This window comes from Nomascus leucogenys, chromosome 8, assembly GCF_006542625.1.
Source record: "Nomascus leucogenys isolate Asia chromosome 8, Asia_NLE_v1, whole genome shotgun sequence".
Classification (NCBI taxonomy): Eukaryota; Metazoa; Chordata; class Mammalia; order Primates; family Hylobatidae; genus Nomascus; species Nomascus leucogenys.
Window position 1 is genome coordinate 44,111,013 of NC_044388.1, and position 27,377 is coordinate 44,138,389.

The 27,377-nt window shown below is 36.4% G+C and overlaps 1 protein-coding gene across 6 annotated transcripts in view; it reads left to right on the top strand.

The window, feature by feature from the left end:
• The window catches only part of LOC100607260 (disintegrin and metalloproteinase domain-containing protein 32), a 166,244-nt gene extending 141,712 nt beyond the window's left edge, over positions 1 to 24,532 (top strand). For 4 of the 6 annotated variants that reach the window (XM_030817161.1, XM_030817167.1, XM_030817164.1 and 1 more), the window contains 5 exons: positions 14,226 to 14,264; positions 15,747 to 15,785; positions 20,761 to 20,799; positions 23,252 to 23,290; positions 24,414 to 24,532. In XM_030817161.1, the coding sequence (XP_030673021.1) occupies positions 14,226 to 14,264; positions 15,747 to 15,785; positions 20,761 to 20,799; positions 23,252 to 23,290; positions 24,414 to 24,420 (163 nt within the window). In that variant the 3' untranslated portion in view covers positions 24,421 to 24,532. The remainder of the gene's footprint in view (positions 1 to 14,225; positions 14,265 to 15,746; positions 15,786 to 20,760; positions 20,800 to 23,251; positions 23,291 to 24,413) is intronic. The other 2 variants (XM_030817162.1, XM_030817165.1) reach the window with 2 other exon arrangements.
• Positions 24,533 to 27,377: the final 2,845 nt, after the last annotated feature.

A 27,377-nucleotide genomic window follows, 5' to 3' on the forward strand; every position in this document is an offset into this window, starting at 1 on the left:
ACACATCCATCACCTCATATAATTACCTCTTTTTGTGTATGTAGTGACAACACTTAAGATCTACTCCCTTAGCAAATGTCAAGTTTTTTACATATAAGGTCATGTCATCTGAAAACAGGGACAACTTCTTCCTATTCAATTTGGATGTCCTTTTTTTCTTATTTCTTGCCTAATTTCTGTGGCTAGGCCTTCTAGTACTATGCTGAATAGAAATGACGAGAGGGGCTTCTTGTTTTATTCTTGATCTTAGACCAAAACTTTTATTGATAGCTTTTCATTGTTAAGTTTAATGTAGCTGTGGGCTTGTAATACATGGCTTTTGTTATGTTGAGGTATATTTTTTCCATGACGAACTGTTGCGAGTTTTAATTAAGTATGTTGAATTTTGTTTCCTGTATCTATTGAGTGTATTTTCAGCCATCCTTGCATCACAAATATAAATCCCACTTGATCATGGTATATGATCCTTATAATGTTCTGTTAAAGTCAGTTCACTAGTATTTTGTTGAGGATTTTTATATCTATGTTAATCAAGGATATTGGCCTATTATTTTCTTTTCTTGTAATGTCCTTGTCTAACTTTGGTATCAGAGTAATGCTGGCCTTATAAAATGTATTTGAAATTGTTCCCTACTCTTCAGTTTTTTGGAGAAGTCTGAGAAGGATTAGTATTAATTCTATTATAAAAGTTTGGTAGAATTTACCAGTTAAACCATCTGGTTCTGTTTTTTTTCTTTGCTGGGAGATTTTTTTTAATTGCAAGTTTTATTTTTCATGTATTTTTAAATTTTCCAAATAATAATTGTACATATCCATGGGGCACACAGGGATGTTTCAGTACATATAATGTATAGTGATCAGATCAAGGTAATTAGCAGATATATCATCTTAAATATTTCTTTGTATTGGGAGGAGTCAGTGTCCTCCTTCTAGCTATTTGAAACTATATATTATTGCTAACTATAGTCATCCTACAGTGATATAAAGAATTAGAACTTTTTTCTCATATCTCACTGTAACTTTGTAGACTTTAACAAATCTTTCCTTATTCCTCCCTTCCCCCTAACCTTCACAGCCTCTAGTATCTTCTATTCTACATTTTACTTCTGAGATCAACTTTTTTTTAGCTTCCACATATGAGTGACAACATGCAGTGTTTAACTTTCTGTTCCTGGCTTATTTCACTTAACAATATACTTCTGTTCCATCTGTGTTGTGGTGAATGACAGGATTTTATTTTCATGGCTAAATGATATTCCATTGTGTATCTACACCACATTTTCTTTATCCATCTGTTGTTGGAAACAGGTTGATTCCGTATCTTGACTATTATAAATAGTGCTGCAGTAGACATGGCGGTGCAAATGTCTCTTCGATACAATGGTTTCCTTTCCTTTGGATAAATACCCAGTGGTGGGATTGCTGGTTCATATAGTAGTTGTATTTGTTGTTTTTTGAGGAGCTGCCCTGCTGTTCTCCATAGTGGCTATCCTAGTTTACATTCCCATCAACAGTGTCCCTTTTCTCTGCATTCTTGCCAGCATTTGTTATTTTTTTTTGTCTTTTTGATAAAAGCCATACTAACTGGGGTGAGAGATTACCTCATTGTGGTTTTGATTTGCATTTCTATGATTATTAGTGATGTTGAACATTTTTTCTCATATTTGTTGGCCATTTGTGTGTCTTCTTTTGAGAAATGTCTGTTCAGTTTATCTACCCATTTTTAAATCTAATTGTTTGCTTTTTCCTGTTGAGCTATTTGAAATCATTGTATATTCTTGGTATTAATCCAGCAGTTTTCAAATATATTCTCATATTCTGAGGGTTGTCTTTTCACTATGCCGATTGTTTCTTTTGCTGTGCAGACGCTTTTTAATTTGATATAATCCCATTTGTTTATTTTTGCTTTTGTCACCTGTGCTTTTGAAGCCTTATTTATAAAATCTTTTCCCAGATCAATGTCCCTATCATTTCCCCTATGTTTTCTTCTATGAGTTTCATTATTTTGGATTTTATATGTAGGCCTTTGACCCATTATGAGTTGTTGTTGTTGTTGTTGGTTTTGGTATAGATTGCGAGGTAGGGGTCCAGTTTCATTCCTATGCATGTGGATATCCAGTTTTCCCCAGGGCTATTTAATGAAGAGACTGCCCTTTCTCCAATGAATATTCTTGGCACCTTGTCAAAATTCAACTGGCTGTAGATATGTGGATTAATTTCTGGATACTCTTTTCTGTTCCATTAGTGTAAGTGTCTGTTTTCATGCCAGTATCATGCTGTTTTGGTTTCTCAGCTTTGTAGTATATTTTGAGTCTGGTAGTACAATTCTTCCAGCTTTACTCTTTTTTTCTCAGGATTGTTTGGCTATTCAGGGCCTTTTGTAGTTGGGAATTTTTGATTATTCATGCAATCTTCTACCTCTTATTTGATATGTTCAGATGTTCCCCTCCCTTCCTACCTCCCTCCTTCCCTCCATCCCTCCCTCCCTTCCCCTCTTTCTCTCTTCCCCTCTTTCTCCCTCTCTCTCTTTCACTCCCTCTCTCTCCTTCTCTCTTTCCTACCATCCTTTCTTTTTCTCTTGCTCTGTTGCCCAGGCTGGAGTGCAGTAGTGTGTTTTAGACTCACTGCAACCTCCCCCTCCTAGGTTCAAGTGATTCTCGGGCCTCAGCCTCCAGAGTAGCTGGGACAACAGGTGTGCCCCACCATGCCTGGCTATTTTTTTTTAATTTTTAATACAGATGGAGTTTCACCATGTTGGCCAGGCTGGTCTCAAACTCCTGGCCTCAAGTGATCTGCCCATCTTGGCTTTGCAAAGTGTTGGGATTACAGGTGTGAGGCACCAGGTTTGGTGAGGTGTTCTGTTTACGATTCAGTCTTGATATGTTGTATCTTTCTTGGAATTTATCCATTTCTTCTATTTATTCAGTTTGCATATATTTGCTATAGGTTCCATTTTATTCTGGAGGAAGTACATTACAGTGATGTTCTATGTGTAATAATCTGATGTTTATTACTGAATTTTTTTGTTTTATGTTCAATATTTAATTATGGGTTATATTGGTATGGAACTTTAGGTGAACAGTTATTTTTGTAAGCCTTTTAAGGATATGCCTTTAAATTTTAGCATGTACTGTTTATGGGATGTCTGCTATCAGTCTAATCAATTCATTTTTATCTTCATACCTAAACTTTATTTTTCTATAAGTTATGAAAGTTTTCAGCCCTTATCTCTGCAATAATTGACTTCCCTATTCTGCCTTTTTTTCTCCTTCTGAACTTCCTGTACTTCAGTGTCCCCATTCTAGCCCCCATGGTCGTGGTGGTGGATGTTCTCTATTTCCTCCTTTTTCTTCATCTTCTTTTCTTCCTTTTCATTGTTTTTCTTTTGCGACTGGAATAGGGCTTTTAAAAACTGGGGTATAATTTACATATCATGAAATTCATTATTTTTTATTGTGTGCAGTGTTACGAGTTTAGCAAATATATACACATACCACTAGCTCAGTAAAATATAGAGCAGTTCTGTCATCCAAAAAATTTTGTCTCACCCCACTCCAGCTCTGGGCACTGGTGGATCTGTTTTCTGTGCCTGCAGTTTTGCCCATCAGAACTTTGTATAAATGGATTAATACATTATGCAGTCTTTCCAGTCTGGTTTCTATACCATAGCTAATATATTTGAAATCCATCCATGTTATGTGTATCAATAGTTTGCTCTCTTTTAAATATATTGTTTTATTGATATATGTTGATATACAATAATTTGCACATATTTTCAGTGTATAATTTGATGTTTTGATAGTTTGAAAGGTAACACCCATTAAACCATCGACATAATCAAGATGTAAAGGTATCTGTAACCCTCAAGAAATTTCTTATTTCCCTTTGTAATTCCTTTCCTTGGCCTTTCCCTCCTATTTCCTGTCTATCCTCAGCTTACCACTTTGTTTTTCTTTTTCAAATTTTAATTTAGGTTCAGGGGGTACATGTGCATGTTTGTTACAGGGTTAAATTGTGTATCACTGGGGTTTGGTATATAAATGATTTCATCCCCCAGGTAGTAAGCATAATACTTGTAACTTATCTGTGTAAGGTTTCAATTTCTTCATGGTTCAATCATGGTAGGTTGTGTGTTTCTAGGTATTTATCTGTTTCTTCTAGATTTTCTAGTTTGTATGTATAGAGGTGTTTGTAATAGTTTCTGAAGATTTTTAAAAATTTCTGTGGGGTCAGAGGTAAAGTCACTTTGGTCCTTTCCTAGTGTGTTTATTTGGATCATCTCTTTTTAAATTAATGTAGCTAGTGGTCTGTCAATCTTATTTGTTCCTTAAAAAAGTAACTTTCAGTTTTATTGATCTTTTCTCTGGATTATTGTGTCTCAATTTCATTCAGTTCAGTTTGGATTTTGCTATTTATTTTCTTCTAGCTTTGGGGTTGGTTTGCTCTTGTTTTTCTAGGTCTTCTAGGTGCGATGTTAGGTTGTTAACCTGAGATCTTTCTAACTTTTTGATGTATGCATTTAGCACTATAAACTTTCCTCCTAATACTACTTTAGCTGTGTCCCAGAGTTTCTGTTATATGTTTGTTTATATTAGTTTCAAAGAATTTTTTTGTTTCTGCCTTAATTTCATTATTTACCAAAAAGTCATTCAGGAGCAGGTTGTTTAATTTCTATGTGATTGTATGGTTTTGAAATTTCTTGGCATTGATTTCTGTTTTTATTGCTCCGTGGTCTGAGACTGTCATTGGTATGATTTAGGTTTCTAAGAATTTTTTGAGAAGTGCTTTATGACTGAACATGTGGTCTTTCTTAGAGAGTATGTGCTATGTGCCGATGTGAAGAATTTATATTGTAGTGTTGTTGGGTGGAGTATTTTGTAGATGTCTGTTAGGTCTACTTGGTCAAGTGCCGCGTTTCGGTCCCAAATACCTTTGTTAGTTTTCTGCCTCAATGATCTGCATAACACTTTCAGTGGGGTGTTGAAGTCTCCCACTGAAATAGTCTCCCACACTATTATTGTGTGGTTCTCAACATCTCTTCGTAGGTCTCTAGGAACTTGTTTTATGAATCCAGGTGTTACACTGTTGGGCCCATATATATTTAGGATCATTAAGTCTTCTTGTTGAATTGAACCCTTTATCATTATGAAATGCTCTTCTTTGTCCTTTTTATTGTTTTTGGTTTAAAGTTTGTTTTATCTTAAATAAGAAAGCAACTTCTGCTCTTTTTTCTACTTTGTTTGCTTGATGGATCTTTCTCCTTCCCTTTACTTTGAGCTTATGGGCGTCATTGCAGGTGAGATGGTCTTTTGAAGACAGCATGTAGTTGGATCTTGCTTCTTTATACACTTTGCCACTCTGTGTCTTTAAGTGGGGCATTTATCCCATTTACATTCAATGTTAATATTGTTATGTGAAGATTTGATCCTGTCATCATGTTGTTAGCTGGTTGTTACGTAGATTTGATTATATATTTGCTTTATAGTGTCAGGGGGCTATGCATGTAAGTACAATTTTGTGGTGGCAGGTAGCTGGTTGTTATATAGATTTGATTATATATTTGCTTTATAATGTCAGGGCTGTGCATGTAAGTATGATTTTGTGGTGGCAGGTAGCTGGTTGTTATATAGATTTGATTAGATATTTGCTTTATAGTATCAGGGGGCTATGCATGTAAGTATGATTTTGTGGTGGCAGGTAATGGTCTTCCCTTTCCATGTTTTGCTCTCCCTTAAGGACCTGTTATAAGGTAGGTATGGTGGTAACAAATTCCCTTAGCATTGGCTTGTTTGAAAAAGATTTTATTTTTCCTCTGCTTGTGAAGCTTAGTTTGGCTGTATATAAAATTTTGGGTTGAAATTTCTTTTCTTTAAGGATGCTGAATATAGATCCCCAGTCTCTTCTGACTTGTAAGGTTTCTGCAGAAAATTCTGCTGTTAGCCTGTTGGGGTTCCCTTTGTAGGTGACCTGCCCCTTCTCCCAAGCTGCCTTTAAGATTTATTCTTTCACATTGCCTTTGGAGAATCTGATGACCGTCTTGGGGATGGTCATCTTCTATGGTATCTCACAGAGGTTCCCTGAATATCTTGAATTTGCATGTCAACATCTCTAGTGAGGTTGGGAAAATTTTCGTGGAAATATCCTCCAATATGTTTTTCAATTTGCTTGCTTTCTCTTCATCTCTTTCAGGAATGCCAACGAGTCCCAGGTTTGGTCTCTATGTAATCACATATTGCTCTGATATTTTGTTCATTTAAAAAATTATTTTTTCTTTTTTCTAGTCTGCCTGTGTTGTTTCAAAGAAATGGTCTTCAAGCTCTGAGATTCTTCCCTCAGCATAGTCTATTCTGTTATAATGCTTTCAATTGCTTTATGAAATTACTGTAGTGAATTTTTCATTTCCAGAAGTTCAGTTTATTTTTCTCTTAAAATGGCTATGTCATCTTTTAACTCTTAGACCATGTTGCTGTGTTCCTTAGCTTGAGTTTTGACCTTCTGTATGTCGATGATCTTCCTTGCCATCCAGATTTAGCATTATATGTCTGTCATTATAGCCATTTCAGTCTAGTTAAGAATGATAGCTGGAGAGCCACTGTGGTTATTTGGTGGTAAGAAGACACTGTGTCTTTTTGAGTTGTCGGAGTTCTTGCATTGGTTCTTTCTCATTTGTGTGTGCTGATGTTCCCTTAATCTTTGAAATTGCTGTCTTTTGTATGGAGCTTTCTGCTTTTATATTCTCTGATGCCTTAAGGGTTTCACTGTGGTATAAGTTAGGTTCAGGCAATTGGCTTCATTTCTGGATACTTTCAGGGGGCCAAGGCTCAAATTAGCATTCCTGGGCCATGTGCTCTATCCCTGGGGGGTTGGGACCTGGCCTGTGTCTTTGTTCTCTGTCCCCTTAAGGTTAAACCCCTGCTGCACTGGAGAGGCCAACGTGTTCGCGGTCTGCTGGCAACAACCCTCCAATGGGGGCTGCCAGCAAAAGCACTGGGGTGGGCCAGTGGTGGGTCCATGTATATGTGCATGCAGGCAGGGTAGGTCGGGGTTCTCCCATTTGTGCATGTTGGCAGGGTGGTGAGGGTTCTATGTGCCCATGCACACTGGTAAGGGGGTGGAGAGAGGCTGTGCTGGTGGGGAAAGGCTGCAGTCTGGTGTCCCAGACTACTACTAATCTTCTTCTGTCACTACAATTTACGGTTCCTTTTCTAGAATTTTATATAAATGAAATCATATCATATGATTGTATATACTTTGTCTGGATTATTTACATCACCATAATTATTTTGATATTTATCCATGCTTTTGTGTGTGTCAATAGTTTGTTCCTTTTTATTGCTGAGAATTACTCAGCTGTATGAATATACCTGAATTTTTTTAAATCTATTGATCTGTTGATGAATATTTGGGTTATTTCCAGTTTATAGGTGTTATAAATGAAGCTGTTGTGAACCGCTGGAAACAAATGCTCGGTGCCGCAAAGAAGAACCGGCACTGAGACAAAGGATCTCTCAGCAAGGCAAATTTACTTCTGCAGAAGGGTGCTTCTCATAGGTCTGGTTGCCATGAGAGCACCCCGAACAAAGGAAAGCAGGGGTTTTTATTTCTAACGCAGCTTGTCCCTGCTACTCTGTCCTGCCTCCATTGGCTGGAGTTGGACCGCACAATCTAAGCTGAATCCGGTTGGCTAACTTGAAAAGTGCAGGAATGAGGTTACACTGGTGGGAAGGTGGGAAGATCAGTTTTGGCAAGAGTAGCCATTGCGATGGGAGAGGTAATTTACAGAGTGGGTAGCAGATGTGGAATGTGGGCTCTATAGTTAAGGACTGGCAGGAAGGTTGTTTACCAGGGCAGGGGGACACAGTGAGTAAAGTCTGGCCTTGAAAGCAGGGAACAAAGGACAAGCAAACTTAAGTCAACTAAACCTTCAAAGATGAATTTCTTACTGTATTTAACATGAATATTCAGGTACAAGTCTCTATGTGAATATCTGCTTTCCTTCTCTTGGTTAATACTCAGGAATAGAATAATTGGGTAATAAAGTAAGTGTATGTTTAAATTCTAAAGAAAGAGCTATGTTTTCCAAAGTGGTTTTGTCATCTTATATTCCAGCCACTAGTGTATAAGAGTTGTAGTTTCTCCACATTCTTGTCAATATGTGGTCTCTTTTTTTTTAACTTTACCAATTCTGATATTGTGTAGTGGTATCTCATTATAATTTTAATTTGAATTTCTCTAATGTTTAATCATGTTGACAATTGTTTTATATGGTTATTTGCCATCTGTATACTTTCTTTGGAGAAATGTCTATTCAAATTATGGGGTTATTTTCCTTTTTATCATATTTTTCTAATCTTTTGATGATTTTTGAAATGGGTTTGTTGTATTTTGAGTGTTCTGAATATATAAGTCCATCATTATATATGTAATTTGCAAACATGTTATCTCAGTCTAAGGCTTGTCTTTTAATACTTTTAGCAATCTTTTAAACAGCAAATGTTTTAAATGTTTAACAAAACCAGTGTATCAATTTCTTTTTTTTATAGATCATAATTTTGGTGCTGTAGCTAAGAAATAATTGCCTAACCCAAGTTCACAGATTTTCTCCTATGATTTCTTCTAAAAGTTTCACAGTTTTAGCTTTTGCCTTTAGATCTATATCTAATTTGAATTAATTTTTATATATGTTAAGAAGTATGGAAATAGTATATTTTGCATAAAAATTTTTAATTATTCTTACACCATTGATTTTAAACTTTGTTAAGTAGGATCAGAATAGTCACCCATAAAAAGACAGTACCATTCTGAGTAACTCTATCCATCTTACTCTGAATTACTATATATTCAACTCAGGTAGTGGGAACTCAAACTATTCCTGTCCTTCTGTGAGCACAAGAAATTATTCCCTTTGTTCATTTTGGATAAATAGTTTTACTCTGGCTCAGGCAGTTCCCTCACTGGCAAGCATTCATCAATACTCTGCAGAAGATGCAAGGGGGAGGGGGGGCCCTCTGCCAATCTCAGGATTTCTTCTAAGCATTTTCTTTTTTTCTGTGGTGTTCTGCCCTGAGAACCCTAGCTGCCTTGCCCTTCCTAGGCCCCCAATTCTATCACCTCAACTCAGAGATACTACTGGGATTTGCCTCAGTTTCCCTCACTGCACTACAGCCTGAAAACTCTCCCTAGGCAGTAAGAAGAGTCAATCATAGAGCTCACCTTGTTTCTTTCTCTCAAAGTTCACTGCACTGTGCTGTGTAGTAGCCAATGTGTGAAATCAATTGTTTCATACATTTTGTCTGTATTTTTAGACATTCTGGCAGGAGGGTAAATTTAGTCTTACTCCATCTTGGCCAGAATTAGAAGTATGCTTTTAGTATTTGCAACTTTCACATATTTTTAATCTCTGCATCTCACATTCTGATTAATTTTCTTAGTTCACTCTTTCATTTCTCTAATTTTTCATTCCTCTCTGTCCTGATTTAGACTTATGGATTCTATTCCTGCAAAGATCTTTATGAGGAGTCTAAATATTCTCAGATTAAAGCATTTTTTAAGCAAATCATTTGTAGCTCTTGCTGCGTGAATTCATGCTTTAGTGTAGTGTTGACATTAACTCTTAGTGGTTTATAACGATAGACTCTTTTATCTTCAGTGTGTTTGATGTTTCCCATGAGAATTCTGTGTGTGCTGTGTTACGGAGACATATATGTAGGTTGTTGTATTAGTCCGTTTTCATACTGCTATACAGAACTGCCCAAGACTGGGTAATTCATAAAGGAAAGAGGTTTAATTGACTCACAGTTTAGCATGGCTGGGAAGGCCTCAGGAAACCTAAATCATGGCGGAAGGCGAAGGGGAAGCAAGGCACCTTCTTCACAAGGCGGCAGGAGGGAGAAGTGCCGAGCAGAGGGGGAAGAACCTCTTATAAAACCATCAGATCTCGTGAGAACTCACTCACTATCACGAGAAACGCATGGGGGAAACCACTACCATGATTCAATTACTTCCACCTGGTCTCTCTCTTGACTCGTGGGGATTATGGGGATTATAATTTAAGATGAGATTTGGGTGGGGACATGAAGCCTAACCATACCAGTTGTTTAATTTTTCCTTTCTTAAAGAAAAAATATTTTTTAAAATTTACCATGCATGGTGTTCAAGAATTTGTGGGAATGTGAACTGGGGTCCTGAAACTGCACTTTTTGGACACTTGGGAGTCCTACTTCTCTTCTTGATGCATTTTTCTCTCTATTTATGCATATTTCCCTCTTGCATTCCAAAAACCACTGGTCAGAAATTTTATTATTCCTGTTTCACGGGTGAGATGGCCCCTTCTGGCTCCTGGTTTAGTTAAAGAGTTCACTTACAGCATCTCTGCATCCGAAGGCCTGGGGCTTCAGCTCCTTCTAGGTCAGTGCTATTAAAACTCTGGCCTCAGAGGTAGTCTTTTCTTTAAAAATGAATAAAAAACCAAAAGTTGGATTATGAAGGTCAGAATCAGACATTCAAAGTCAAATCTATATTCTTCAAATCTATATATTTAGAAGGGATCAGAAAAAGCAAATTTAGGTGTTTTTGATACTCTCCTCATTGCAGGATTTGAAATGTGCCCTTCTTATGGATGAGGTATATGGGTAAATAAAAATGTTATTTATTTGCATCTGTGTTCATTGACCTTTGGACAATATTTTATTTATTAATAATTAGTCTTATAAGGAGATAATACTGATTATAAAATGGACTGATTTTCATTAATGAAGTTAGCAAGTTTTCTTAGTACTAACATGAGACATTTTCAATTTTTTTTTAAAATCTAAATCGGAAGGTAGCACTCAGACATATGCCAGCCAGTAAGTAGGTTAGAAGGTGTTTTTAAGACACATATTGAAAATTAATAATTAATTGATAATTCACAATTTATTTCTAAATATTTTTTTGAACATCAATTGGTAAAGCAATGCACTGAAATCCAGACTGCTAATATAGAGTCTAATTTAGTTTCTAATAAATTAGTCTTCTTCATTTGATAAATGTTTACTGGAAGTCTCTTCTGAGGAAACAAAGAATAAAATAGCTGATTCTAAAATAAGATAGGACATGTATAATTAGTAAAGAAAAAGAATATATAGTGCTTAGAAGTTACCCAGCTTGTGTTATAGAGCCATGTGCTGCATAATAATGTTTTGGTAAATGATAAACCACATGTATAATGGTGGTTCCATAAGATTATAATGAAGGTGAAAAATTCCTGTAGCTTAGTGATATTGTAATCAACACAACATCAGAGAGCAATGCGTTACTTACTTGTTTGTGGTGGTGGTGGTGTAAGCAAACCTACTGCGCAAAGCAAAATATGCAGAATTCTCATGAGACAATCAATGCTACTTAACCTTACAAAAAAAAAAAGCTACTAAAGGTGGTAATGCCAACAGCCAAAGCAATCTAAAGAAATACAGGTAATTGAAAAACCTCAAAAAAATGCTTAGGATCTGCATAGAGGTTAAAAAACAAATAGAATCCATTAAACAAGAAATAAAGGAGCTGAAAAAAGATTTTCTTATTTTTAAGTTGTTTAGGGAAATCACTCAGAATACAACATAAACAGAATAATAACATATAAAAGACCAGTTAAGAAACAAAAGAATTCAGAGACAGAAAATTTAGAGTGGGGAAGAGTCAATATTTGAAGAAATAAGGTCTTGGACTTTTACAAAATTGAAGATGGGCAGTTAAGTGTCTTGACACTGAAAGAGAATATGGAGTCCAGTTCACAGACTGTTAGAAAATAGCGAGAACTGAAGTTATGGTTAAAAAATATGAATAGGGGCTGTGTGTATTGGGTCATGCCTGTAATCTCAGCACTTTGGGAGACTGAGGTGTGAGGAGCACCTGAAAAATTAAAAATTAAAAAATTAGCCAGGCATGGTGGCATGAGTCTGTGGTCCCAGCTACTTGGGAGGCTGAGGTGGGAGGATTCCTTTAGCTTAGGAGTTCAAGACTGCAGTGAGCCATGAGCTCCAGAAAAAAAAAAAAAAAAAAAAGAAAGAAAGAAAAAGAAATAAAAGAAACATAAGTAGGATGAATAGGGACAAAATGCAATTTATTGATGTTTAAAAGAACAGAACAATTAGGTCAATGTAATTAGCTCTCCCCAACCCATAATTATTATAGGAATGTATACATCTAGATTCATGACTTCTGTCACAATCTATAAAATTCCATCCATTTGTTTGTTTACCCAAGCAGTATACTAATTCAGTCATGAGTCGCTTAACACAAGGATACGTTCTGAGAAATGCACTGTTAGGTGATTGTGTTATTGTGCGAACATCACAGAGTGTACTTAAAAAAACCTAGATCGTATAGCCTATTATATACCTAGGTTATATCCTATAACCTTATATATATAAGCCTGTACAGCATGTTACAGTATGGAATACTGTAAGCAACTGTAACTGATTAAATATTTATGTATTGAAACATAGAAAAGGTACTGTAAAAATATGATATAAAAGATAAAAAATGATATGTCTGTGTAGGGCACTTGCCATGAATGGAACTTGCAGGACTGGAAGTTGCTCCGGGTGAGTCAGTGAGTGAGTGGTGAGTGAATGTGCAGGCCTAGGGCGTTACTGAGTCCTACTATACACTGTGTAAACACTGTGCACTTAGGCTACACTGAATTTACTTAAAAATTTATTTCTTCAATAACAAATTAACCTTATGTTTTACTATAACTTTTCAGATTGATACACTTTTTAATTTTATAAAACTTTTTGACTCTTGTAATAACACTTAGCTCAAAAACAAACACATTGTACAAATTTTTCTTTATATCTTTATCGGCTTTTTTGTCTTAATTTTTTTTTCTTTTTAAACTTTTTTGTTAAAAACTAAAACACAAACACATTAGCCTTGGCCTATGCAGGGTCAAGGCAGCCAATATCACTGCCTTCCATCTCCACATCTTTTCCTGCTGGGAGGTCTTCAGAAGCAATGACATACCTGGAGCTGTCATCGGCCAGGATAACAATGCCACCTTCTGGATATATCTTGAAGGACCTGCTTGAGGTTGTTTCACAGTTAACTTTTTTTTCTTTAAATAAGCAAAAGGAGTACACTCTAAAATAACGATAAAAAAGACAGTATAGGCCTGGCGTGGTGGCTCACTCCTGTAATCCCAGCACTTTGGGAGGCTGAGGCGGGAGGATCACCTGAGGTCAGGAGTTCGAAACTAGCCTAGCCAACATGGTGAAACTCCGTCTCTACTAAAAATACAAAAATAAATAAATAAATGAAATTAGCCAGGCATGGTGGCACGTGCCTGTAATCCCAGCTACTCAGGAGGCTGAGGCAGGAGAATCGCTTGAGCCCAGGATGCAGAGGTTGCAGTGAGACGAGATCTTGACATTGCACTCCAGCCTGGGAGAGAGAGCGAGACTCCACCTCAAAAAACAAACAAACAAACAAAGGATAGGATAGTAAACACATAAACCAAAATCAGTTATTATTATCATTATCATGTATTCTGTACTGTACATAATTGTATGTGATGTACTTTCATATGACTGGCAGCACTGTAGGTTTAGATACTTCTGAAGTCATTCAGCCTCAGCTCCTGTTGACCCTGTGAGCTCTCAGTTTTATCGTTTTTATTGGCAACAGGAGAAGTCTTTCCTTGCTGTGAGCCTCAGTTGTGTATCAAATGTTTGTGTGTGTGATTTTTTTTTCAGCACTCCTCTTTGTGAGGAATGGAAAGGGAAAATTGTTTTGCCAGCTCACTCTGCTAGATTGCCTGCGAGGCAGTATAGGTTTTAATTTACAAAATATTGTCTTTTTTTAAACAATGAATAAAAAACCAAAAGTTGGGGTATGAAGGTGAGAATCATTCAAAGTCAAACCTATGTTCTATGTTTAGAAATAGCTAATCTGCATTTTTTTCTGAACAGATCTATATTCTATGTTCAGAAAAAGCAAATCTGTGTTTTTTAGATACTCTCCTCATTGCAGGATTCGAAATGTGCCCTTCTTATAGATGAGGTATACGGGTAAATGAAAATGTTATTTATTTGCATCTATGTTCAGTGACCTTTGGACATCATTTTATTTATTAGTAATTAGTCTTTTAAAGAGATAATACTAATTATAAAATGGCCTGATTTTCATTCATGAAGTTGGCAAGTTTTCTTAGTACTAACTTGAGACATTGCTTTCAATTTTTTTTTTAGATCCAGCTCAGAAGGCAGCACTCAGACATATGCCAGCCAGTAAGTAGTTTGGAAGATGTTTTTAAGATACATGTTGAAAATTAAGAATTTACTGATTATTCACAATTTATTTCTAAATATTTTTGAACAATGTCAATCGGTAAAGCAACACACTCAAATCCAGACTGCTAATATACAGTCGAATTTAGTTTCTAATAAATTAGTCATTTCTTTATTTAATAAATATTTACTGGAGGTCTCTTCTGAGGAAACAAGGAATAAAATAGCTGATTCTAAAATGAGACAGGACAAGTATAATTAGTAAAGAAAAAGAATGTATAGTGCCTAGACGTTACCCAGCTGGTGTTACACGGAGAGCCATGTGCTTCATAACAATGTTTTGGTAAATGAGAAACCACATGTATGCCAGTAGTTTCACAAGATTATAATGAAGGTGGAAATTCCTACAGCCTAGTGATGTTGTAGCCATCACAACATCAGAGAGCAATGCATTACTCACTTGTTTGTGGTGATGCTGGTGTAAACAAACCTACTGTGCTTTGCAGAAGACTCCTTGTGGAGGTCATGTTTTACCCTCCCGTGTGATAAATTTTTACATTAACTGTTACACTGGAATTCATGGGAAGCATGGAGTGGTGTCCTTATCCTATACGTGTAAAGAATTAAGGCTACTGTTTCTCTGTGTGGTGATTTTTCCATCCAAATTCCTAAGCCAATTTAAGTGCTCAGGGTTCCCGTGCCTCCTGGTGTTCATTTTTCATCTCTACTTCTGAAGCAATTTCCCTGATGCATCTCTGTGTCTAGTGGCCACAGCTTTTACTATCCCCATTTCATGGGTGGTACAGCCTTTCAGGGCTTCCAGGTTTAGAGAAGGAGGTCAGCTTCATCTTTCTAGGAAGTCTCAACTCTTGCTAAGCTGATGTGGCTTATGAAACTGACTTATGTACCCCCAAAGTCATTCAGATTTAGTTTGAATTTACCTTTCACATTTTCAATTCTCTCTCTCTCTTTTACTGTCACTAGAAATGGCCTTTTCTTTCATAAAGTTTTAGTAAATAGTATGTGTTGTTTTTGCACTATTTCTCTATGTGTGGGATAGGAGGGGAAATTACCACCCCTCCCCATCAGTTCAGTCTTCTTGACATTAGTGTGGATTTTGAATCACAACCTACAGCAATGTATTTATCAACGGATAGACTCTGAAGGCCAGAATCAGGGGTTTAAAATAAAGCATATATTCTGTGCCAGAAAGTGAAAGGAGAAAAACAAATCAGTTTTCTTGTTCCTCTGTTTAGTTGAAGATTTGAAATTTAAACTTTTTATGGACATTGTATATGAATAAATAAAAACTTTACTTGTTTGCATATGCTAATTTAGTAGCCTTTGAAATTATTCTTCGGTGGTGATTCTTGGTATAGAAGAATTAACACAGGTTATAAAATGATCCGACATTCATTCATTATGGAGGCACATTTGTGTTTAGTATTAATATGGAAGCATTATTTTTTCGCTTTCTTTTAGAACCAGATCAGAAAGCAGCAGTCAAGCTGATACTAGCAAGTAAGTGAATTAGGAGGCATTTTTTTATATAATAAGTATATGTTAAAAATTGAGATGAACAAATTGATAATTAACAATTACTTGCTAACTATTAACTGAGTAGCCACAATTAGTAAAGTACTATACCTTAAAACAACCTATTTGCTGATCTAGTAACTTGCAAGTATTTGTCTAAACAAGACAATATCTTCTTTCCTGCAGTTTAGTTAATATGTGTTGGGAGTTTATTTTTGGGAAACAAAGGAAAACATTTTTAGTGAAATGTTTAAGGAGCTAATTCATAAAAAGGATCTTTTTGTATTCTTTTTCTTGGAGTACACAAAGGGGAAGTTTACTTTTTTATTTGGAGATGGCACAACTAGAAACTAACATGTATGCTGATGAATAACTGAGTGAATGCTCGTATAGATCACTTGGGAAGAATTTGTTGAAAAAAAAAAATCACAAAGGAACAAAAATTCCACATCTTTTATTGTTCTCAGCATTACTATGTCCCCCTCCATTTCCTGAAAGGTGATGTCTTTTTATAATAATCCAGTAAGTATTTAGTTCCTCACACTCAGCAATTGTGGGTTTTGGGTCCTTCTGCAGATATAAAATGCTTTGAAGTTTTTACTGCTCCCTCTCTGAGTTACCGTTTTTATATACATTTATAGGGGGCTGGTGTTATTCTTTCTAGGTTCCTCCAAGCCCACTGCTGTTCCCAAACACATCCAAATCCACAGGGCAAACTCTCTAAGCTGCACAACAAGGTTGTATGATTTCCTTTGTTCCAGAAGAAATTTACCTCTTCAATAAGAATGCCTGCGTTGCTCATTTTTAATCTGTCTCATTATTTTTCTTCCTTACAGTGACACTTTGGAGTCATGAGTTTATCTTTAAAATTTTGATTTTTATTATCATGTCTGTTCTTACTATTGTGACCAAGGGAGTTACCGTATAGGGATCAGGCCCAGCGAGCCTCAGTGACCTTTTTCTCTTATTATATTCTGTCATCTCAGATAATAAAGGCTATGTCTATCTTGCTCAGCATTGTATAGCTAGCATGTAGCAGAGTGCTCGGCTTGTATTATAAGTGATCAATAAATATTTGTTGAAGGAATGAATGAATGATTACCTTTGATCTTCACACAGAGGCAGCCAAACCAACAAAAACACAAACACAAAGGTACATAGACAAATCTATATACATGTGTGCACATGCATGCATGCACACACATTCATATATCCATGATGATGTTGTCGCTTCCTCCATTTCTTCTTTGCTCAATATATCATCTCTCATCCTGAAACCCTGTTAACATAATTCATGTCTCCCAGGATTATTTACCTCCATTCAGTGAGGGGTGATAGCGTCACCCATAGGAAAATGTACATTTCAATAGACATCGTTTAATTTGGAATGCTAAACCACTGGACTAGCCATCTGGTTTAGCGTGCACCAGGGAATCGTTTTAGAATAATTATTCATTTGAATTTTAGTGACATCATTTGACATGGTGGCTGTGCTTTAGTGATATAACATCCACCATAGTTTTCATGTCATTTATCTTTGGAGTAATCTTTAACTGTTGGGAAGTCAGTGGAAAGGGTGTTGAAGCCAAAGAAAGCAGAGAAGTGGAATGAATTCCAGTGAAGCAGGATATTTCCCTGACCCCTTCAGGGGACTCATGACAGGGGTGCCTCGTTTACTCAGCCCTCTGACTCCTTATCGGAGGGAGCGCATGGGTGAACGAGGTGGGAACTGCTGGAGTGCAGGAGCGCTGGAACCAGCCATTTCAGCCCTGGCTGGGCGAGATCAAACTCCACTCACTGGGACCCACTGCATTCCACCACTCGGGAGGGAGCATGCAGGTGAGGAGGTGCAGGAGCCAGAGCCAGCACTTTTGGGCGCCGGCAGGAGTGAACTCTGTGCAGGCCCTGCAGCGGCATCCAGGCGGGGTGCCTGTGACTCCGAAAACCCCAGAGGGCGTGTTACAGTGCTCTTTTAGCTTGGATGGCTAAAGTGTTAACAGCTCAGTAGGCCCTCTGCCTTTTCGAGTGAGGCTGCTGCTCTCCGCCAGGGAGGGCAAAGGGACAGTGTGACAGCCTTTTGAATCTACACTTGCGGCTCCCAAACTCTTGTCTGGCATCCAGGAAAAATGAGATTGCATGAATGAATTGAAAGATGATAAATGTGAGGAATTTTATTGAATAATGAAAGTGACTCTCAGCGGGAAGGGTAGCTGAAAAGGGGATGGACAGGAAATCTTTCCCTCAAGTCCAACCACCTCGGGCTGGACTCTTCTCTGAAGTTATGCCATCAAGCTGTCCCTCTGAAGTCTAGCCACTTCTCTCCAACATCCAGCCATAGTCCCCGACGTCCAGCTGCCTCTCCGCTCTGCCAACTGAGTCTGGGGTCTTTATAGGCACAGAATGGGATGGGGCAGGGCCATGGGTAGTTTAGGAAAAGGCAACATTTGAGCAGGAAAACAGTGATAGAAATTCTCTCTTTGGAATGTGGTTTCAGGCTTTTCGGCTTGAGGGTGGTGCTTTCGCCAGAGACGCACCCTTTTCTGCCTATAATTTCTCTGCCACCTGTTCCCATCACCAGTATGGGTCACATTAGTACTACTTTAGTGTAATTATTTTAAATGTCTAAATTCTTTCAATATTTCCAGTCTTTTCCTAAGCAACAGAGGAATCTTTGACAATTTATCAGCAAACTCTAAACATGACTCTCCCATATTATTGTCATTTGGCTTTTAGCTTCTTCCAGGTTTTTACCTACAGAACCCTACCCTCCATTATTATTATTACTATTATTATAATCATTTTTATATTAAATTAATACCTGCTAAGAGCTTAAAACGTATTTATCAATTGCTTTGCTCTCACTATTTATTGTTGAATCCATTGATTTTTTCATTATGGGTTTAGTTTCCTTTTTTCTCAAGTACAACCCTTTTAGTTTCAGTTTAGTGATTCTGTATTATCAACATTTGTGTTAAATGCCTGAACATGCTTTTTTTATTCCACGCTCAATTTTGAATGATAGCTTAAATGGTTACTCCTAGCTGAGAAGGACTTTTCTGAAAGCGTTTTGTAATATTCTGTTGTTGTAATGTGCCATGTACTGTCATTGATGAGACCTTAGTTGTATCATTATTTATTCCCCCCTCAATTAATGTGCTTTTTCTAGGTGGCTTCTAAGATTTCCTTTTTGTCTCGAATGTTTTGTTATTTTATGATTATATATTCTGATAGAATTTGTTTTTATTTGTCTAGCTCTGGATTCAATATAGTCTTTAGATATCAGGACTCCGGCCATTAAATCTAAAAAATTAATTCAGTCATTATGTCTTCAATTATTGACTCTTTCTCATTCTTTCTCTTTTCTCCATTGGAAATGATTATATTTAGGAGGGTCTTCTCATTTTAGCCTCCATGTTTCTTTCCTTTTTTATTTTTTTTTGAAGCGGAGTCTTGCTCTGTTGCCCAGGCTGGAATGCAGTGGCACGACCTCAGCTCACTGCAACTTTCATCTCCTGGGTTCAAGCAATTCTCTGCCTCAGCCTACCAAGTAGCTGGGATTACAGGCACCTGCCACCACGCCTGGCTAATTTTTGTAGTTTTAGTAGAGATGGGGGTTTCACCATCTTGGCCAGGCTCTTCTTGAACTCCTGACCTGGTGATCCACTCGCCTCGGCCTCCCAAAGTACTGTGATTACAGGCGTGAGCCACCACGCCCAGCCTAGCATCCATGTTTCTTAACGGGAGTCTTCACGTATTATGCCTTTCTACCTCTCTATCTGACATTGTTTCACTTCCTTATATCAGTTTCCAAATCCTCCATTTTCTTAATAGCTATTTTTTTTTTTTTTGCCTCATTCCTGCCTTGATTTGTGTGGAGATCCTAAATATTTCAATTTTGAAGATTTTTATATTATCTGTTTATCTTGATGTGTGAATTTTTGTTTTGCAATTTAGATTGATAAGCCCACCCTCAAGGGCAGTGATTGTTCTCCTGGGAATTCTGCATGCCCTGAGTTGTAGAGGCATGCATTGGGAGGATGAGGGTATTTCAGGTTTGCCTTTCCTGGGGCATGAATGTTGTAATGTTTTCCATGCTTGTCCTTTCAGATTTGTGGGTAGTGGAACTGAGCAGCTGAGGTCTGCACTGCATGGTGCAGGCCTGTGATTTCTGCATCTCTAGATGATCCTTTTCTTTTCACTTGGCTGACAAAATTTGTGTGTTCTGAAGTGCAGTGGTCATAGCTTATAATATTTCCATTAAAGACTACCAGGCTTGGGAAACTGCTCCATTCCAGCTTTCTAACACGTGAAGATCCATGCCCTCAACTCCTTCCAAGCTAGGGTTATGAAAACCACATCTTTTAGGGTATAAGTAATTCAGCTTTAGCTCTTGTTTTCCCTCTGAGCTTCTAATTTCTCTATTTTTTTTAAATGATAGAAGGAAAACACTTTGTGACTGTCAATCTTAGTTATGCATACGTTTTTTGTTTTCTTCAGTTTTTCTCTATGTATCTAATAGAAAGGATAAGTTTTCCTATTAGCCTAGTCTGCCAAACTGGTCAGAAGTAAATGTAAGTTTTAATTTACAAACTGCTGCAATTTATATATTAACAAATACAAAACTAACTTGGAGGCTGAAGGACAGGTTTAGACATTTACAGTTAAATTTATATTAACTTTGAAGTAATTTGAAAAACCTCTGCTATCTTGATACTCTTGATTCTCTACTAGAGAATTCACATTTTGTACTATATGTTGCATTTGGTGTTTGAGTAAAAAAGATTGCTATTTATTTGCATGCCCCAAATATTTAAATAATCAGTTTTGGGGCTATAAAATGGCCTGCTTTTCATTCTCAAAGTAGGCAAGCTCTTAGTATTAACTTTCAGGTATTGTTTTTAATTTATTTTTAATAATAGATATTTAATAGATATTGTTTTTGTTTTTAATTTATTTTTAGATCCAAATCAGAAGATAGTGCCGAAGCATATACTAGCAGGTAAGCAGGATAGAAAGTGTTACTTATAAATAAGTATGTTGAAAATTCAGAATGAAAAAATTGATAATTCACAAATAATTGCTCAACATTTTTTGAGCAGCCACAATGGATAAAGTCTACACCAAACCCAACTTATTAATATTTCCCATTCTGGAACAACTATTAGTTAATTCCATTAATCTTTTTTCTTCAGTTGACTAAATTTTTGTTGATTGCCTACTCTTGTGGTACATAAGAAATAAGCTAGTGAAATTTAATGAGACAAATATTTATGATTACTTTGTGAAACTAAATCATAAGCTGAATATTTTGCATCCTTTATTCTGGGATACACAAAGGGGAAATAGTACTTTTTCAGGTTGCATTTACGCCCACAAAATCTCAATGTGAACAACTGAGTGAATGATTATTTCCACTTAGGAAGAGTTTAGGAGACAGTATTATAAACACACTAAAATTCTATATTTCCCACAGATCCTCAATGTCCCACACCTGTGTTAACAAGGGTTCTCTGAACTCGTTTAGAGAAGCTTTTAGTTTCCTACACCCCACAGTTGTGGCTTTGTGATCCTTCTGAAGTTATCAAATATTTACTATGTTTGTCATGGTTTCTCCATTGTGGAGAATTTTTTTTTAAAAAAAAAAAAAAAAAAAAAAAAAAATTATATAAAATGTTTTTCCATTGTGGAGTTTTCATTTTCTTGTATTGCCTAGTATTTTTCCTTAAAGTGACCTCTTTGAGTTACATTCAACCCACTGCTATTCCAAAATATCCTTTATACATACAGATTAAATTTTCTAGGCTACACCACAACATTATAATTTCTATTTTCCCCAATGAAGGCACCCCATCCATTAGGAAAGCTACAGTATTTCTGTCTCCTTTATCCTTTCTGTTGTTCTTGGTTGTCTCCTAACATAAGCACCCTTTTACAGAATCAGTTACTTTCTCTAAGCTATGTTTGAGAAAAAAGCTGATTTTCTTTGTTGTCTCCACTCTCTGTCACTGTCACCAAGGGAGTTGGGATAGAGTGCTCAAACACTGTAATCCTCCCAATCTTCTGCTCACCTGGAAGCATTACTCTCCTTTTAGGCTCTGAAATCACTTGAGGGTCATGTCCCTGTTTATTTTCCTTACCTATTTATAGGTGGCATCTTGCAGGGTTAACATTCAATAAATACTTGCTTAACAAATGAGTGGTTACTCTTGAAGTTCACATATGCACGTATAATTCTTAGTGGTGTAACTACTCTAATTGTCCCCTTACATTATCTCTCCTCATAAAATATGCCGTAATCATATCAAAATCATGCTCTTTAAAAGTAATAAATTCAACTAGATTGAGGGATAGACAAGGACATCATCTATAGGATAATATACACTGGATTTGGGGAGTATAATTTGGAATGTTAACCCATTATTCTAACTTTGTGTTTAGCATACCCAGAAAGGTATTCTGTGATTATTCTTTCATTTAAACTTAGTAAGCTAAGCAGAGACAGTTGCTGTCCTTTACTGTTGTAGCATTTACTGTATTTTCTTGTATTTCTGTTCCTTTTACATTTATATTTTTAGTATTTTTGTTGCCATTGGGAAGCCAGTGGGAGATGTTGGTAAAGCCAATTCCTTGGGTAAACACAGTGAAACAATATATTTTTTAAGCCAGAAATCTAATGGGTGTACATGTCAGTAGACCCATATGTCTATAAATACAGATCTTTTTATTGGTTTGGGAGATAACTAATTATATTAAATAAGAATGTTTCATGGTCAGAGTAGTAGGAAAAATCAACAGTAAGTTTTGAAGATATAAAATAGCAAAGGGAAAGGACGAGAGAAGTAAAATTATACATTATCACTGAATACTCTCACTCATGTTGTATTATCTTCTCTGTGAATTAATCTTGATTAATTTGTCTCCAGTTCATTCTTTTTCTCTCCCATTCTTTTAGTTGGGGGATTAGAAATAAGGAATCTGTGGATATAAAAATGGAAAAGACTGGGTGTGGTGGCTCACATTACAAAATGCTGTAATCCCAGCATTTTGGGAAGCCAAGGTGGGAGGATTGCTTGAGGTCAGGAGTTCAAGACCAGCCTGGGCAGCAAAGTGAAATCCCATTTCTACAAAGAAATATAAAAAATTGGCTGGGCATGTTGGTGCATGCTTGTAGCCTTAGATATTTGGGAGCCTGAGACAGGAGGACATTTGAGCCCCCAGGAGGTTGAAGCTGCAGTGAGCCACAATCATATTGCTGCCCTCTAACCTGGGTGACAAAGTGAAACTCCATCTCTAAAAAAAAAAAAATGGAAAAGATGTAGAAATTTGGCAAATATTTCTTTTTTAGTACAACTTTGAAGGGAAAGAGGAAGAAATTGCCATAACAAATAAATACATAACTTTGACAGGTTGTATTATATCAGCCTAAAAATGTTATTTCCTTATTTCCTTAGATCCAAATCACAGGAAAGTACCCAAACACAAAGCAGTAGGTAAGTATATTAGAAGGTGTTTCTTAAAATGAATACACGTATGAAATTAAAATAAAATTCATAATCCACTATTAATTCCTAAGTATGGATTGGGTAGATGAATTGGTAAAGTACTGCACCAATAAATAACCTATCTTTCTTTTATTCTTTTTTTTTTTTTTTTTTTTTAAGACAGAGTCTTGCTCTGTTGACCAGGCTGGAGTGCAATGGTGCGATCTCAGCTCACTGCAACCTCAGACTCCTGCGTTCAAGCGATTCTCCTGCCTCAGCCTCCTGAGTAGCTGGGATTACAGGCATGTGCCACCATGCCTGCCTAATTTTTGTATTTTTGGTAGAGACAGGGTTATGCCATGTTGGCCAGGCTGGTCTTGAAATCCTAACCTCAGGTGATCTGCCCCCCTCAGCCTCCCAAAGTGCTGGGATTACAGGCGTGAGCCATCATGTCCAGCCTAAATGACCTAGCTTCAAATGACCAATCTTTACTAATCTTGTTACTAATGAGTATTTAAATAACTTAGTCTGGTTTTTTTTTTCAGTTTAGTAAAGTTCTCTTAAGTTTGTTGAGAACTGGCTCTTGTTGATAGAATAGAATTAAAGAGTTGTACCTAACAAGATGTAAGATCTGTAAATTTGTTTATAAAACAAATCTGTAATCAGGACCATTCTATTCATTAGGCAGCATAGGCTACAATGCTTCAGGTCTATGAATTTTCAAAGACCAAAAGGCCAAAATACTGTTACACACACACACACACAAAATAATTGGCTGCAAGGTATGAAAAAAGGAAAATTAATGTGAACTTAAATTTCTAAAAAATATAAAGACATTAACTTAATTGTTAAATTCATAAACATTTCATTTTATATGAAAACATTTTAAGCTTTTCATTTGCAAGTACTGCTGATTAAATATGATGGTTCCTCAGAAATCAAAGAAAAGCATAAAGTAAATAAGTGGCTCATGATCAAATAATTTCACAGGCAAAATTGTCAACATCCTTTTCAATAATTCTTTTTTTCGTGCCACATGAATTTTCCACTTGGCAGTACCCCAGCTGCTTGTACAGTGGGAGGTAGTTTGCTGTCAGTACTTTGAACACGTGTTTTTTGTTCTCTTCCACAGTAACTAGTGATTCCTTCAGAAGGCAACAGATAACATCGAGAGTCTTGCCAAGAAATGAAAATTCTATCTTTCCTTCTGTGGTCACAGCTGAAAGAAACAATAAATTGAGTGTGAATCAATTTGCATGCCAACGTGTTCATTTTTTTTTTCTTCCCTTTCGTTTACCCCCGGGACCGCAGTTTTGCAGCTGCAGGGCCCTTAATTGAAAACAGTCTTCCAAACTCATCTCAGCTGTCCCCATCCCCACCTGACTCCGCGTGAGCTCTTCCCATTGTCTTCTCTGTAGCTCTTCCACGACTCTTGCCCCTGTGCCCCCTGCCCCATGCCCCATGCCACCCCCTCTGATGTGCTGCCTGGGGCCCCAGATACATCACCTACTCAGTCTTACCCATGACAGGATCTGGGCAGTGTACTGTGTTCCTCCTTCTGGTTGGTCCTTCTCATGCGATTTGGCTGATTGCACACAGGTCCAATATATCCAGATATTTGCCCACCTCATCCTCCCCATGACCCCAGCCTGGGTTTCTGAGGGAGGACTGTTTTCAGGGGTTGTAACTTCCCATCCAGGCCTTTCCCTCTACCCCCAACCTTTCTCTTGTCCCTTGGCCAAGTGACCCACAGGGTCAAGCCCAGAAGACAGAGAGGCAGCTTCTGAAGGACCCTTAGGCATGGGTCTTAAAGGCAAATATTAAACCCTGATTAGAGTTTGGTATGAGGCTTGATAAAATGAATTAGAGAAAGGTTCTCTCATTTTCCATTTTCTGAAATAATCTGAAAAACTTGTTTAGATTTTCAGTTAAATGTTTGTCAAAATTCACCAGTGAAGCTCTCTGGGACTGGAGATTTTTTTTTTTTTGGTGGGGGGACGATTTTAAATTACAGATTCAATTTATTAAATAGAGAACTATTCAAATTTTCCATTTATTTTTGTGATAGGTTTTTTTCAGGTACTGTATTTTTAAAAAAAGTTTATCCGTTTTATTTAATGATTAGACTTGTGGCCTAATGTTGTTCATGATATTCTTCTTTATGTCTATAGGGTCTATAGTTATGTCCCCTCTTTCATTCCTTGTAATATTAAGATTGTTTTTCCTCTCATCAGTCTTGTGAAGAGTCTATCTAGTTAATTAATTTAAGACTGTCTCTAGAACTGCTCTTGACTTTCTTATTTTTCTCTATTACATCTCTGTTTTCTATTTCATTGACTACACGTTTTATTAATTTGCTTTTCTTCTACCTTCTTCAGGTGAAAGTTTCGATCATTGATTTTAAATCTTCTTTTCTAACGCATTTAAAGGTTTGTCCTATGTACATTTTTAGCTGCATTCCACATATTTTATGTTGTGTCCTCATTATAGTTCAGGTCACAATATTTTCAAATTTTTATTTTGATTTCTCTTTTGAGTTATAGGTTATGTACAAGCCTGTTTAAATCCAAATATTGGTATTTTTTAGCTCATATTTTCCTTATTATTTTCTCAATGGTGACCAGAGAACATATTTATATAATCTCAATTTTTTGAAATTATTTTCTTGAGTTGGTTTAGCCTATGATATATTCTGTTGAATGTTCTGTGTGTACTAAATATGTACAAGTGTATTTTGCAGTTGCTTAGTATATAAATGTTAATTAAGTCATTTGTTGACAGTGTTCTTGAAATCTTGTTTTTTCCTCTTGTTCTATCAATTCTTGAGAGAGATGTGTTGGAAGTGCCAACTATCGTTTTTTATTATTGTTGTTATGTTACTTGTTTTAGACATGTTAATTGTATTTCATATATTTTGGAGTTATATTTTAGTGCATGCATCTTTAGGACTATTATGTTTTCCTAATGAATTGGCTGTTTATCATTATGCAATTCTCGTTGTCTCTAGTAATACTCTTGATTTCAAATTCTGATTTTGTGATAGGAGTATTGCTGTGCAGCTTTTTTTTTTTATCAGCAGCTTTTTAAAGTTAGTCTTTGCACGGGGTATCTTTTTCATTCTTTTACTTCCATTGCATATTTTCTTATATTTAAGGTGTATCTGATGTACAGAGTATGCAGTTGGTTCTTTTATTTTTAAAAAAATCCAGTCTGACAATGTTTTTAAATTGGAGTGCTTAAAAGCATTCATATCTGTTTATTTTTGTTTTTAATTGACACATAATAATTGTACATATTTATGGCATAAGTGTGGCATTTTAATACGTATGCACATTTCATAAAAAAAGAGTATATTTAGCGTATTTATGTCCTTATACATTTATCATTTCTTTGCAGTGAGAACATTCAAAATCCTCTCATCTAGCTGTTTGCAAATACAATTGGTCCTCCATATCTACAGGTTCCACATCCATGGGTTTCCGGGTTTCTATGTTTTGCCATAAATGACAGATTTCTTTTTTGTGGCTGAGTAGTATTCCATTATGTATATATATGACATTTTCTCTATCCTTCCATCCATTGATAAACACTTAGGTTTACTCTATATCTTGGCTGTCTTGAATAGTGTTTCAATAAACATAGGAGTGCAGGTGTCTCTTCTTCATTGACTCATTGGTTGTTCAGGAGCATTTTGATTAATTTGCATAATTTGTAAAGTTTCCTAGTTTTATACCGTCATGGTCAGAAAACATTACTTGACATGATTTCAGTTGTAAATTTGTTAAGACTTGTTTTGTGGCCTAATATATTATCCACCTGGAGAATGTTTTATGTGCTGATAAGAATGTGTATTCCGCAGCTATTGGAGGGAATGTTCTGTAAATGTGTGTTAGGTCCAGAGTTGGTCTGTTGGTCTAGAGTTACAGTTTAAATTCAGTGTTTCTTTGTTGACTTTCTGTTTGGCTGATCTGTCCTTTGACATAAGTAGGATTTCAAAATCCTTTACTATTAATGTATTGCAGTCAATTTCTCCCCTTAAATTAATTAATATTTGCTTTACATATTTTGGTGCTCCAATTTTATGTGCTTATATATT